Raw genomic sequence first — 15,456 nt, forward strand, 5'->3', positions numbered from 1 at the left:
GGGTGAATAATGAGGTCAGGAGATGGAGACCATCCTGGCCAACATGGTGAAAACCCGTCTCTACTAAAAATACAAAAATTAGCCAGGTGTGGTGGCACGTGCCTGTAATCCCAGCTACTTGGGAGACTAAGGCAGAAGGGAACCAAGGAATCGGAGGTTGCAGTGAGCCGAGATCACACAATTGCACTCTAGCCTGGCAACAGAAAGACTCCGTCTCAAAAAAAAAAAAAAAAAAAGAGAGAGAGAGCGAGAAAACACGCAAGCACATTCGATTTTCCTTTCCTCGATCCCATAATTTTCTCAAGGAAAAACTTCAGTCACTCAAGTGTAGTCACTTGTTAGGGAGACAGTAACACAGTGGCCCCCAATCTTTTTGGCACCGGGGACTTAGGCACCAATTTTGTAGAAGACAATTTTTCCACAGACATGGGGGAAGGGAAGATGGTTTCGTGACAATTGACGTGCATTACATCTATTGTGCACTTTATTTCTACTATTACTACATTGTACTATATAATGAAATAATTCTGTAACTCACCATAATACAGAATCAGTGGGAATCCTGGGCTTGTTTTCCTGCAACTAGATAGTCCCATCTGGGGGCGATGGGAGATAGTGACAGATCATCAGGCATTAGATTCTCATAAGGAGCACACAACCTAGACCCCTCCCATTTGCAGTTCACAATAGGGTTCACGTTCCTATGAGAATCTAATGCTGCTGCTTATCTGACAGGAGGTGGAGCTCAGGCAGTAATGTGAGCAATGGGGAGCAGCTGTAAATACAGATGAACCTTAGCTCCCTCGCCCCATGCTCACCTCCTGTGGTGCTGCCCAGTTCCTAACAGCCCACGGACCAGTTCCAATCTGTGGCCGGGATTTGGAAACCCCTGTAGTAATGTATCACGGGACATAGGGGAGGTGGCACAGGAGGAAAGAGTAGGAGAGAACAACAAAGAATCTAAGTTGTGTCTATGCCCCCAAAATTGTGTGTGTGGGGGGGGTGTGTGTGGGTGGGTGTGAATGGGGGTGTGTGTGTGAATGGGCGGGAGTGTGTGTGTGGATGGGTGGATGGATGGGTGTGAGTGTGTGTGTGCATGTGTATGTGGATGGGTGTGAGTGTGAGTGGATGGGTGGATGATGGGTGCGAGAGTGGGTGTGTGGGTGTATGTGTGGATGGGTGGATGGATGGGTGTGAGTGTGGGTGTGTGTATGGCTGTGGGGTGGGTGCGAGTTATGGATGGGTGGATGGATGGGTATGAATGTGGGTGTGTGTGGGTGTATGCATGGATGAATGGGTGTGAGTGTGGGTGTGGGTGTGTGCATGGCTGTGGGGTGGGTGTGAGTGTATGGATGGGTGGATGGATGGGTATGAATGTGGGTGTGTGTGGGTGTATGCATGGATGGATGGGTGTGAGTATGGGTGTGTGCATGGCTGTGGGGTGGGTATGAGTGTATGGATGGGTGGATGGATGGGTATGAATGTGGGTGTGTGGAGGTGTATGCATGGATGGACAGGTGTGAGTGTGGGTGTGTGCGGCTGTGGGTGAGTGGGTGGGTGTGAGTGTATGGATGGGTGGATGGATGGGTATGAATGTGGGTGTGTGGGGGTGTATGTGTGGATGGACGGGTGTGGGTGTGTGTATGGCTATGGGGTGGGTGTGAGTGGATGGATGGGTATGAATGTGGGTGTGTGTGTGTGGCTGTGGGGTGGGTGTGTGGGTGTGAGTGGATGGATGGGTGGATGGATGGGTATGAATGTGGGTGTGTGGGTATATGTGTGGATGGACGGGTGTGAGTGTGGGTGTGTGTGTGTGGCTGTGGGGTGGGGGTGTGGGTGTGAGTAGATGGATGGGTGGATGGATGGGTATGAATGTGGGTGTGTGTGGGTGTATGCATGGATGGACGGGTGTGAGTGTGGGTGTGTGTGTGCGGCTGTGGGGTGGGTGTGAGTGTATGGATGGGTGAGTAGGAGGCTGTCGGGATTTCCTGATGACTCCTCTGTGCACTTGAAGGGGCAGGTGCCCCTCAGGGTTTCCGAGCACCAACTCCACAGCCTCACAATGCCTGAAATTAAATCTTGCTTCTAACACAGGGCTCGAGTCACTTCACCTTGTTGTCCAGTCTCCTCATCTGTGAAATTGGGGCAATAAAAGCAGCTATACCTGTGGGCTGTTGAAGGATTAGGTGAATTAACACATGCAAAGAACTTAACATTTTCTGTGCCTGCCACACAGTCTGAACTCACGCTCATACACCTATCATCGCAAGTCGATTCAGAAACAGCTGAAGAACACCGGGTTTGCCTCCTCCTATACGTGGGATGAGTAAATCCCATCTGAAAACGCTTCCCAGGAGAAGACCTTCAGCACAAAGACTCTGCACAGCCTCAAGCCTGTCTCAGCTGGTCCCAGAACCAAATATCTCACCAAGTGATTCCAGGACTGGAAATATTTCGTGGGTTAGCAGGTTGGAAAAAGTAATAATAAACTACTTGTAGAATCATACTTAATAGTTTAAATGCTCAAAACTAGATTTTAGAAAAAAAAAAAACTACTTGTAGAATCAAAATGCTCAAAACTAGATTTGAGTTTCTCAAGTGAATCCAGCCACTGTCCTCTGCAAAGTCCTAGACTCTGCTTTAAATTTGTATCCTCTTTAAAGAGTCTGTATCGTCATCTAAAACTCTCCTCACCACACAATACAGAAATCCCAAGGCGAAAGGACAGATTAGCCACATGGGGGTGGAGAAAAATCTGGGCCAATGTCTGAAAAATGTTAAGACAATTTAAAGCCATTTAGAAATAGTATTTCTCCATTAAAGATCTGAACATCTTGTATGATTCAGGCCATCCCTGACACAAGAGTAAGGAACCAATCATGACATGAGTATACATGGGCTTTCTGCAGGGACTCCCCCAGCCAAGGATAGAATGATTCTCGCTCTCACACCTGCCATCCCTAGAACCACCCTTAACGAAATGTCGTACAAATCATTTTCCTCACACCAGATGATCATTAATGAGTTTCAGAATCTACTTAAGTTAGAGAGATACACTGCAAAGGTGTGCACATGAAAAGCCAATACACAGTAGGTGTTTAAACAGTTTTGAAAACATACCACGAGAAATAACCCAGTAATCGACATCGGACGTGTGCAGATGATATACTACAAAAATACCCTGAAAGCTCAGGAACTCCAAAACGTGAAAAATAACTTCACTCAGCAAACATAGGAAAGACTTTTTAAAAAGGTAAATCTGTACTTAAATAAAGTAGAATAATTAGGATGAACTTTCAGCCTATACAACTATGCCTTCTCAGAAAATAATTTCCATGGTTCCAGGGAGGAATAATGATTCAGCTCTATTTGTAGGAGAAGTTGTCTCACATCTGGTTGATGTGTAGAAAAATCTGAAAGAGGGACAAAGGAGCCAGTTTGGAAACAGATACTAACATCTTTCAACACAGTAAGGCCTTCACTCATGTCAGGGTTTTCCGGGTTTTCTTCCATATAAAGATACAATTTTATAAACTTAATCTAATAAATTCAATGATATGGAGCAACCTGTAATCTGTCATTGACTAGTCTCATCAAAATGTGAAGATAAACTTTGTGACTTCTTCAGACCACGGTCAAGTGGCTGACTTAAAGAGCCACATTTTTTTTACAGGAATTCACCATAGCTAATGTTTACAATTCAGAGGGTTAAACTGTCCTTAAGTAATTTGCTGGTATGTATAAACAATGCAACTCTTTTTTTTTTTTTTTTTTTTTAAAAGGTATCCTTTTAAATAAACCCTTTATTGTGTAAGTATTTAGAAAAAGATGCATTTGTGTGCTTATAACTTCATTAGTTAAATAATTAAAACCCAATCAAGGCTGGGTGTGGTGAATCACACTTATAATCTCAGCACTTTGGGAGGCCAAGGCAGGAAGATCACTTGAGCCTAGTAGTTCAAGACAAGCCTGGACAACACAGTGAGACCCCATCTCCACAAAAAATTTAAAAGTCAGCAGGCACAGTGGGACACACCTGTAGTCCCAGCTCTTGTGGAGGCTGAGGTGGGAGGATCACTTGAGCCCAGGAGGTCAAGGCTGCAGTGAGCCATGATTGTACCACCATACTCCAGCCTGGGCAACAGGTGAGATCCTGTCTCAAAACAAACAAACATACATACATACATACATACATACATACATACATACATACATACATTTGAATCGAAGGCTGTGTTTGAGTCAGAGGAGGGAGCTGTTCTGTTTTTCAGATTTCTGGAAGGGAGATGCACTTCACCACCAATCCGCATGACCTCACTTCCTTCCACATCGTATGCTTTTCTGACAGATGTGCTCCACATCTTAGATGCTGTGTCATCGGCATCTACTACGTAGGCAGATCTGGATGTCCTGTCTCTCTCTCCAGCACTTTTACCCAACCTCCCTTGCTGCAGCAGAAACATGCAACTAACTTCCCGTCAAGGGGTTCCGAGCAAAAATGGCATTTGTCTCTTGTGAGCCAGAGCAGGTGATTGCCGGTCCGAGACCTCCAACCCTGCTCTTCTCACTCACAACAAACCCTGCAGGAAGGTGCACAATGACTCCATGGAACAGTGATTTACAGACATTTCCTACCCAGACCACTGAGATTTTCAAGTGATGTGTTGCTGCACTATAACCCAGTCCTCTCTGTCTAGTATTCGAAATAAGAATTTTGACCCAAATTTTAGAGCTGCTATATCCTTATTAATAGGACTTCAAATCCCAGGAACCAGGCAGTATGTGAGAGCTAGAAATGTTGCACCATTGTTTCCTGAATATTTTCAGGAAGATATTGATCAATTCATCAAAAACCCAGATGAATCTAGAAAACAAAATCCTACCAGAATCAAGGTCTCCATTTCCATTGGCTGAGCTGAGACACTTTTCCAAGGGTGAAGATGAAGGGTCTTGCATATTGGAAGCTGACAAAGTGCTCTCCATGCCTGATGAGCAAGTGTCTCTTCTCTTAATTCATCCTGCAGAAAAAATTACCTAAGAGTAATCAGAAAAAAAAAAAAAAAAAATCAGAGCAGTTTAATCATATTAATTATATTAACTTATTTTTAAATTGTTTAAAAAAACCTTAACCTTATTAGTGTTGCTACCATTTCATTAAAACTTTCAAGATGCAACGTAATGTTGATCATAGAAAATACCAGAAATAAGTATTCTGGTACACTGAGGCTGGGCGCAGTGGCTCATGCCTGTAATCCCAGAACTTTGGGAGGCCAAGGTGGGCAGATCACTCAAGGTCAGGAGTTCGAGACCACCCTGGCCAACATGGTGAAACCTTGTCTCTACTGAAAATACAAAAATGAGTCAGAAGTGGTGGCAGGCGCCTGCAATTACAGCTACTCCGGAGGCTGAGGCAGGAGAATCGCTTGAACCTGGGAGGCAGGGGTTGCAGTGAGCTGAGATCACACCACTGTACTCCAGCCTGGGCGACAGAACAAGGCTTCATCTCAAAAAAATTAATTAATTAATTAAAAAGACTAATGAGTACGTCTCTACACAAGGTCAACAAGGTCAACAATAAAGGTCTCACCAGGGCAAAACCATCAGTGTTCTAAAGGTCATTATCACCACTAAGACGGACACATCTTTCACCAACAGAAACGTGCATTTCAGTCCTCGATCCACCATGGCAACAGTGGGTAAGACGCTCCCCCCGCCTTGAAGCTATGTAGCAGCAACCTCCACCCCCGCACACAACTTCAGCATCCCACACGCAGGTACTGCAACACGCCGTGCCCTGCCTCGGGAAGAAGTCCTCAGGTGTTACCCATGATCTGTTACCAAAACCAGTTAAAGCATCGATGTTTGTCAATAATGTGCTTTTTCACAAAGTAGAAATGGAGACAAGGCTTTCCCTATGATAGCACTGCTATTCCCCACTTGCCTTCTAATAAGATGGCTGGAAAAAGCAGCCACATTAGAGCTGGTTCCCGCAGAACCCTGCTCTCCAACTCCTTTACGCCAGGGCCCAGGAGACACCAGGAGTATTCATATCCAACGAGCAGCCATACCTGGCTCTGATGCTTAGACACTGCCCGCACGGTGTTTCAAACCCCCACAGCCACATGGTGTTTCTCTCATTCATTCAACGTGCTCTTTCATTTCACACGTAGTTAGAAGTTTAAATAAGCCAACAGGCAGGCAGAGATGAAGAAATAAACGAATATAGCGCACCTATATCTACTACCAATGGGATATTTTGTGACTCACATACTGGTAAAATATCTTTTAAAAACCATTTGGAGGTTTTGTCAAAATTGAAGGTTCATGTCAGGTGCAGTGGGTAGCCTACCTGCACCTGTCTTCTCAGCTACTTGAGAGGCTGAGGCGGGAGGATCATCTGAGCTCAGGAGTTCACGGTCAGCCTGGGCAATATACCGAGACCCCCACGGGCTGCACACAGCAGAGGAAAGGCTGTCTGCCAGGGGCATTCTAAAGTCTCCTGCGCTACACCTGGAGCTTCAGTGGGGAGCAGGACCTCCAGTTCACCTGGATTGCCCGGCATGCAGAGAACAAGCGCCGAGGCACTGTGTCAACAAACCAGTGGGTAGCAGGACCCCCAGTTCACCTGGATTGCCCCGGCATGCAGACAGCAAGCACTGAGGCACTCTGTCAACAAACTACTTGTTGATAATCAAGTGTGTCCATCCAACCAAATACCCAAACGTCCACTGAGAATGTCCCGAGGGTAACTGGAATATTACAAAGGGTGAGATGCGCACCCTCTACCCCTCACTCCTGCCCCGTGTAAGGAAGTGTGGTTATGAGATTACGGCATCACTTGGTCACTGAGAAACAGACACAACATCACCAACTCCGGAAGCCACAGGTGGCACAGGCTTGGAGAGGGGAGGGCGGCGGCCCACTGTGGAAAGCTCGGCTCTCCCAGCTCTCCCTCCAGTGATCCCTCAGGGAAAATACCGGGAATTCGGAGGGCAGAAGGGTGTGCAACTGAAGGAAAAATGTAGGAACTGAAACACTTGGAGCAAACAAAGGTAAACCAAGGAAGAAAAAGGGAGGAGAAAATGCCAGAACGTACCCAGGAGAGAGGGGCCTTGAAGGCAAATGACGAAGCTCCAAAAATGACGATCATAACAAAACACAGAGCTCCACGACAAGAAGCTTAGAGCTATGGACACAGGAGTACAGCCATGGAGAGGGCACACAGAGAACACCCAAACGAGCCAAAGCAGGGAGGAATTCCAGTACGAAAGCCCCTCTCCTTACGAGCTCTCAGATTTCAAACTTTCACAGATAAGAGCAAAACCACAATCCAGGAAAAAAATAATCAAAAGCGAGCAGTGTTTCACCATCCACACTTCAGCCTGGCCATCTCGGGTCCTGGCTCATGTTCAGGGATAGCTTCCCTGTGCTGTGTGTGTGTGTGTATTTTGTGGGTGTATGCTTACTTTTGATATGTTTAAAGAACACAATTAACTCCATCTTGTCCAGTAAGTGCAAAAGCAACAACAGCGTCCTAGTGAGAAGAGACAGAAGCTAATGATGGGGAAAAAGTAAAATTCTGGGTATATGGACCGGGCGAGCAATCCCAGCGCTTTGGGAGGCCAAGGTGAGTGGATTACTTGAGGCCAGGTGTCTGAAACCAGCCTGGCCAATGTGATGCAACCCGTCTCTACTAAAAATACAAAAAGGAGCCTCTAAGGCATGGTGGCACATGCCTGTAGTCCCAGCTCTTTGGGAGGCTGAGGCACAAGAATTGCTTGAACCCAGGAGGCAGAGGTTGCAGTGAGCTGAGATCACACCACTGCACTTCAGCCTAGGAGTTGGAGCAAAAAAAAAATAATTATTATTATTTGTATGTGTACCCACTGGTCATTGGTTAGGTCATTTGAACTTAAAATGAACAGACTTCTCAGCAGTCTTGGGAACCTAAACCTGTTGGTAAGAAGAGGAGCTTCTGTCCCTCCAAATAGAAGAAATGGAAGTGTTGGCATGGTAAGCGTGCATTTACGATTATTTTATTCTACCAACACTTACAGTGATTACTAAGTACTTAATAAACATGCACTTATTTAATCCTCGTACGAACTCTAGGATGTAAGTTATATTACTGTTCCCGTCTTACAGATAAGCAACCTAAGGGATGAAGTAACTCGCTCAGCATCCCACAGTTGCTAGTGGTGGAGCTGGGATTTGAACCCACACAGCTGGCTCCAGAACCCATGCCGTAACCAGTCAATCACAGTTCCCTTTCCCCCATTATCCACATTTCCCATAATGCAGCTATGACTTTTATATTTTTTCTTAAACCATCGATTTTTAATAACTGAGCACCTATTATGGGGAAGGGGCAATGAAAAGAAATAATACTAAACTAGGGAGTGGCGGGGACCCCACACAGGGTCAGCTGCCCCGTGAGCACCCAACACTCCTAGGCATGGATCATTTTATTCCAAATTAATTCCTCCTGAAAAGCTTCCCTCAAGAGCTTATAGTAAACTTCTCTTACCAAATTCTAACACAATTTTAAACTAATGCCAGACAGATAAGTGCTGATACCATGCAATTTTCTCGTGTATGTATTAATGGAACATCTGATTTACTTATGCCAGACACCACCTTGGGCACTGGGGACAGACATATAAATACCAGTGGATGCCAGCAAGGACAAGTGGCTGCTAAAAGCAAATCTGTCCATCCAACCGCATACACAACCACCAACAAGCCCACCAAGAATGCACCTGGAATCCCACGAAGGACAAGATGCAAATATCAACAAGGATAGGAAGGCGAGCTTGGGTGGGCTGGGGGGTGCATTGAAGTGGAACAGAAAATTAGGAGACGCTCAAGAGGAAATGCCCAGAGGGTAAGAGGAAACTGAAGGGGTCTGGGCATGGTGGCTCACACCTATAATCCCAGCACTTTGGGAGGCTGAAGCGGGCAGATCACTTGAGGCCAGGAGTTTGAGACCAGCCTGGCCAACGTGGCAAAACTCTGTCTCTACTGAAAACACACACACAAAAAAATTAGCTGGGTATGGTCGTGTGCACCTGTAATCCCAGCTACTCAGGAGGCTGAGGCAGAGGTTGCAGTGAGTTGAGATGGCTCCCACTGCACTCCAGCCTGGGCAACAGAGCAACTCTGTTTCAAAAAAAAAAAGAGAGAGGGAATCGAAGGAGCAAAGAGAAGCACAGGCTTCAGAGACTCAGGCAGGTAGGAAAGTCATTAAACACGGAGGAACCAGCAGCAAACAGTGTGGCAGACCCTTGGAAAAAAGTCTAAGGTGACTCAAGGGAGAGCGTGGGAGACAGGACTATGGAGCAAGCGGTATCATGCCCATTCATCCCCAAGTATGTACTGACCCCCCATTCCACGTCAGGCACTGTTCTAGGCACGGGAAGGCATCTGTAACAAAACAAAACAAAAAATTCCTGCCCAGGTAGAGATCTCATCCTAATCAGGAGAAAGAGCCAATGGAGTTTTTTAATTAGTAGATGATATAGCCTGTTAGATGGTGGTAAGTGCTATAGGGAAAAAGGAAGCAGAAAAAATCAGGCAAACAAAGGATGATAATTATTAATATTATTATTACATTTTTTTTTTTTTTTTGAGACAGAGTTTCACTGATGTTCCCCAGGCTGGAGTGCAATGGTGCAATCTCGGCTCACTGCAACCTCCGCCTCCCAGGTTCAGGTGATTCTCCTGCCACAGCCTCCTGAGTAGCTGGGATTACAGGTGCACGTGACCATACCCAGCTGATTTTTCTTTCCTTTTTTTTGTTTTTTGTTTTGTATTTTAGTAGAGACAGAATTTCGTCATGTTGGCCAGGCTGGTCTCGAACTCCTGGCCTCAAGTGATCTGCCCGCCTTGGGCTCCTAAAATGCTGGGATTACAGGCATGAGCCACCGTGCCCGGCCAAAAGGATGATAATTATTTAGGTGACAGTCAGGCAAGACGCCAGGAAGTGATATTTGAACAAAGACTTGGGGTGAGAACAGAGAGGCTGGTTGAGCCCAGGTGAGAAGAGAACGTTTGCCACAGTAAGGGCCTGAGCCCTGCGTGTCACTCGGCAGATGGAGTGGACGTTTGTTTCAGAAGAAGCACTCAGGGAGCCATGGGTGAGATGGATGAATGGGAACACACTAAAAACATGGAAATGCAGGTGAGGGTCTGAACTAAGACAGTGGAGAAGAAATGAAGGAAACAGGTCCAAGAAGTATTTGAGAGACCCCATCAACAGAACGCCATAGAAATTATGCTAACAAAATGCAATCTTTTCACAGCACGCAGTCACGCTTCCTAGAATAAATTTCTTCACTTTCCACAGCAATTAATGGAACCTACACAGTGTCTGTGGAAACAGATAATTATTGGGGAAATCTATCAAATATGAGAATAATAACCTACTTCACAGAAATTTCTATTTACATTCAATTGGATTTTTTGGGGGGGTTAGAAGGGCAAATCTTGGTGATAACAACTGCTCCACCCATAAGCTTTGCAAAATAGAAACAGGATATTTTTTAAAAGCCTTTTCCTAAGTACAACACCCTAACCCCCCAAAAAGGCTATTATTAAAAGAAAGCGTATTTCCTTTTGTTTCTTAAGCTATATGTAATTTCAAGAACAAGGTAAAAGTGTCTATTAATGAAAGTAACATTTTTTTCCAAAGACAATATAAAAAAGGTTCAGAAGACTGGGCTTATAAAAGGTAACTTCCTGTTTTAAACAACACACTCGGTGGTTTTGTGCAAAGTTAACTCCACTATAATTGGCTCCTTTTGTCTCTGTTGGACAACAGAATTCTAGTACTGGAACTTCTTACAAGAGTTGTCTTGGACCAGTGAAAAGAACTGAGAGCTCGCAGAGTAAGGGCATAACAAGGCCATTATGTAGCTGTGTGACATAAGCAAATTACTTAACCTCTCTGTTCCTCGAATTTCTCATCAGTTCAATTAAAAGGCTTGATGAGATGGAATCACCCCTTTCAAATCTAAAATTGTATCCATCCAGGTGTTTTTAGGATTCACTGTACATTTTCTGCATTCAGATTATCTGCATTCAGATTATCCCCCTTACAGATTATCCATTTATATTTGAAGCAAATTTAATACAATAAGCATTATCCCCTCTCAACCCTATCTTTCCTTCTCCTTTCATTTGAGGTATAGTCAAAGAACAGAGTAATGCTAGCACAGGCTAAGCAAAGTTTTGTTAGGAAGAACACGAGTGAGGAAGAACACACATTAGATATTACTCTTCACCTAGCCAAAAGTAACTGGGGGCTCATTATCTATGTTGCACTCATCTAGACCAGCACTGCCTGATCTATACCTGCTTGGTCCAGTACAGTAACCACTAGCCACATGTGGCTACGGTGCACTGGAAATGTATCTAGTACTGTTGAGGACCTGAATTTTAATTTTAATGACCTTGAACTGAACTAGGCACATGTGGGTAGAAGGTGGGCAGCCCAGCGAGACCACTGCACTGGTGAATCATATTTGAGAGCTTGGAACATGTCCTGAACAACCATCAATTCTTGGCTCTCTTAAAAGTTTTAATGTAATAATGTCAAGCTAGTTAAAACTCATGAATTTTTAAATCTAAGAAACTTCAAAAGGAGACTTAACAGTTTCCCCCGAATATTCCACAAATGATTCATGGCAAAATGCCTAACACAGCATAGGTTTTGATTAAATGAGCTGCATTTTTATATCAATGGAAAATGTCAAAGGAGAAACATCTTAGAAACTGTTACATGTGTCACACAAAGACTATTTGCTTTTTTTCATTCATTTATAAATTCAAGAAAATCATTCCACCTCAAAAATGTAGTCAAGTACCAAGTTTTTCTGTAAAGAAAAGTCCAAAAATATAACTATTAATAAATCGGTTACATGTCAGTGGCTTATAGACACTTATTAAAAGGGGAAAAGTTTGCTCAAGTCTTATGACTCCTCATTATCCATTTGCCTCTAACTAGACACTACAGAATGGTAATCTGAGACTGTAAAATTTAAATGCATCAAATCAATCATTTTAAATAGAACTCAAGGCCAGGTGCGATGGCTCAGGCCTGTAATCCCAGCACTTTGGGAGGCTGAAGCGGAAGGATCAGTTGAGGTCAGGAATTCAAGACCAGCCTGACCAACATGGTGAAACCCGTCTCCACTAAAAATGCAAAAATTAGCAGGGCTTGGTGGCGTGTGTCTCTAATTCCAGCTACTCAGGAGGCTGAGGCAGGAGAATCACTTGAACCTGTGAGGCTGAGGTTGCAGTGAGCCAAGATCGTACCACCGCATTCCAGCCTGGGCAACAGAGTAAGACTCCGACTCAATAAATAAATAAATAAAACTGAAGAGTGACAATACAAAGACCAACAAGAAAGCCACTGAAGGAGTAGCACAGCGGCCGGGCGCGGTGGCTCACGCCTGTAATCCCAGCACTTTGGGAGGCCAAAGCAGGCAGATCACGAGGTCAGGAGTTCGAGACCAGCCTGACCAACATGGTGAAACCCTATCTCTACTAAAAATAGAAAAAGTAGCCAGGCATGGTGGCACGCGCGTATAACCCCAGCTACTCAGAAGGCTGAGGCAGGAGAATCGCTTGAACCTGGGAGGTGGAGGTTATGGTAAACCAAGATAGCGCTACTGCACTCCAGCCTGGGCAACAGAGCGAGACTCCGTCTCAAAAAAAAAGAGTAGCAGAGTGAAAGCTCACATGACTCTGGAAGGCAATGGCAGTGCCACTCGGGTACTTCCCTTACGTCCATCCATGTGGCTGCAAAATTGATTCACTTTGGCAAACAATGTGTCCCACTGTGACTTTTTCAACAGCATCTAGTTTTTTCCTTCCTATAAGAGACAGACACGCTCTTGGTAGAAATCTTAAGAAGTAAAATTATAAAGAAAGAAATTAAAATCACTTGTAATGTTAACACTCAGTGATAATCAATTTTATGTTTCTATAGTGTCTCCTGCTGACAGTTTCTCTGTCGATTTTTTGTTTGTTTGTTTAGTTCATACAGAATTTGGAATTCTAATCCATTTTTCATTTTGCATTACATAGAGGGAATTTCTCATATCATTAAGATTCTCTGAAAAATGTAACTTGAAATGTTTGTATAATTTTTATTATAAAATGAATAAGGTCATGTATTTACCATGCCTCTGCTGCCGCTCATTAAAGCTGTTTATATTATTTTTTCATCATGATAAGTAGCACTCTAGTCATGACTCTCAGTCAGAAATCCTACATCTCTGATGTCTCCTTAATGTAGAATCCCAGAAGTTCAATTATAGGATCAAAAATATGGGGACACAGTGGAGGTTCATGACCCCCCTGAAAACATGCTGTCTAGTCCGCTAGGCTGGTTTACTGGCAAGGCAGGAGAAAACATCTAAACCCTTTACACCTTTTTTCCATTTGATATTCAGAAAATAGTATCCTGGCCAGGTGTGGTGGCTCATGCCTGTGATCCCAACACTTTGGGAGGCCGAGGCGGGTGGATCACTTGAGCTCAGGAGTTCGAGACTAGCCTGGGCAACATGGTGAAACCCAGTCTCTACTAAAAATGCAAAAATTAGCCAGGTGTGGTGGCACATGCCTGTAATCCCAGCTACTCAGGAGGCTGAGGCAGGAGAATCGCTTGAACCCAGGAGGCGGAGGTTGCAGTGAGCTGAGATTGTACCACTGCACTCCAGCCTGGACAAAGAGCAAGACTCCGTCTCAAAGGAAAGAAAACAATAGTATCCTGCCAGTGTAATTTGCAATTCACCTGTTGATGCCTCTTTCGCTTCCTTCCCATATTTAAACTCTGTTGGTATCTGTGATGGATTTTTAAGAGACCTAGATTATTTTTTATCTCACAAAACTATTGCAAATATTTTTCCCAGTTTTCCTTTTCGTGGTTTCTTTTGACAAGAGAGAATGTTTTTCTTTGTCAACTTAGTCAGATCTATCAATTTGCTTTATTTCTTCCAAAACTTGTAAAACGTCTTCCCCTACCCTAAGATACCAGAAGTCTAACTTTTTTGGGATTTCAAGTTTTACATTCACTGTTTTAACATACAAGGAATTTACACTCATATTTTGTCAGTTGCACCTCTCAGTTCATCCTCCTCACAATTAAATAATCCACTCCTATCTCATTAGATGGTTATATCCTGCCTATCTTATCTTTTTTTTCTTTTTTATTTTTTTGAGACAGAGTCTCGCTGTTTCACCCAGGCTGGAGTGCAGTGGTGTGATATCAGCTCACTCAACCTCCGCCTCCCAGTTCAAGTGATTCTCCTGCCTCAGCCTCCCGAGTAGCTGGGATTACAGGTGCATGTAACCACGCCTGGCTAATTTTTGCATTTTTAGTAGAGACGGCGTTTTGCCATGTTGGTCAGGCTGGTCTCGAACTCCTGACCTCAGGTGATCCAACTATCTCAGCCTCCCAAAGTGCTGGGATTACAGGTATGAGCCACCACGCCCAGCCTCATATATTACGTTTTTACACACACAGGGCTGTTTCAGTTCACCAAACTTTCCTTCAATAAGAAAAGTCGAAGGAACAGAAATGCTGTATACTGTTCACATACCCCTCTAGTTAAACAATAATTAAATTGGGGTCATTTAAGGTAGGTTTGCAAAGGGACAACAGTAATTTTGTTTGCAGTCTCTAATAACTTTGTCGTCCCAGGCATTCTACTGTGAGGAGAACATATCTGAAAGGTAGAAATCACTGTGGCAGAGGCTGCTAACTCCACCACCCCTGCATCTGTCTTCTACTTTGTCTACAGTAAGGAGTAACTGGCTGATCAAAACAACATTGCCTGGCTTTCTTTGTGGTTAGATGAATTCAAACAACTAAGTTCTGCTAATGGGAGGTGTATAGGATTCACGTGCTCAACTACATGGTAGAAGTGGCATGCCTTTGACCTCTGACCCCTAGACCTAGGATCACCCAGCTGACTGTCCCCACGAACGGCGAAGCAGAAGATACAGGGACTTGGTCCTGAGACTGCAAGGCTGTTCTGCCAGCTCCAGGCCACTACATCAGAGGAAAATAAGCCACTCTCTTCTCGATGCCACTCTAACTTTGGGTCGCGGATACACAGCCAATCCCAAATCCTAACAACTATTTCCCAGAAGTATTGTGGTCCCCCTTTTTTTTTTTTTCTTTAATTTGAGAAAGGGTCTCGCTCTCTCGCCCAGGCTGGAGTGCAGTGGTTCGATCTCGGCTCACTGCCTCCACCTCCTGGGTTCAAGTGATCCTCCCAACTCAGTCTCCCAAGTAGCTGGGATTACAGGGGCATGCCACCATGCTTGGTAGAGACGGCGTTTCACCATGTTGCCCAGGCTGGTCTCAAATTCGTGGGCTGAAGTGATCCACCCACCAGCACACCCAGTGAGATGATTTTTTATATTAGAGTTACATCCGCATATAAT

The 15,456-nt window shown here is 44.4% G+C and overlaps 1 protein-coding gene across 2 annotated transcripts in view; it reads right to left on the reverse strand.

The window, feature by feature from the left end:
• The window catches only part of SFMBT2 (Scm like with four mbt domains 2), a 251,505-nt gene that overhangs the window by 219,618 nt on the left and 16,431 nt on the right, over positions 1-15,456 (reverse strand). For both annotated transcript variants that reach the window (XM_050804608.1, XM_050804607.1), the window contains exon 2: positions 4,884-5,034. In XM_050804608.1, the coding sequence (XP_050660565.1) occupies positions 4,884-4,983 (100 nt within the window). In that variant the 5' untranslated portion in view covers positions 4,984-5,034. The remainder of the gene's footprint in view (positions 1-4,883; positions 5,035-15,456) is intronic.

This window comes from Macaca thibetana, chromosome 9 (assembly GCF_024542745.1).
Source record: "Macaca thibetana thibetana isolate TM-01 chromosome 9, ASM2454274v1, whole genome shotgun sequence".
Classification (NCBI taxonomy): Eukaryota; Metazoa; Chordata; class Mammalia; order Primates; family Cercopithecidae; genus Macaca; species Macaca thibetana.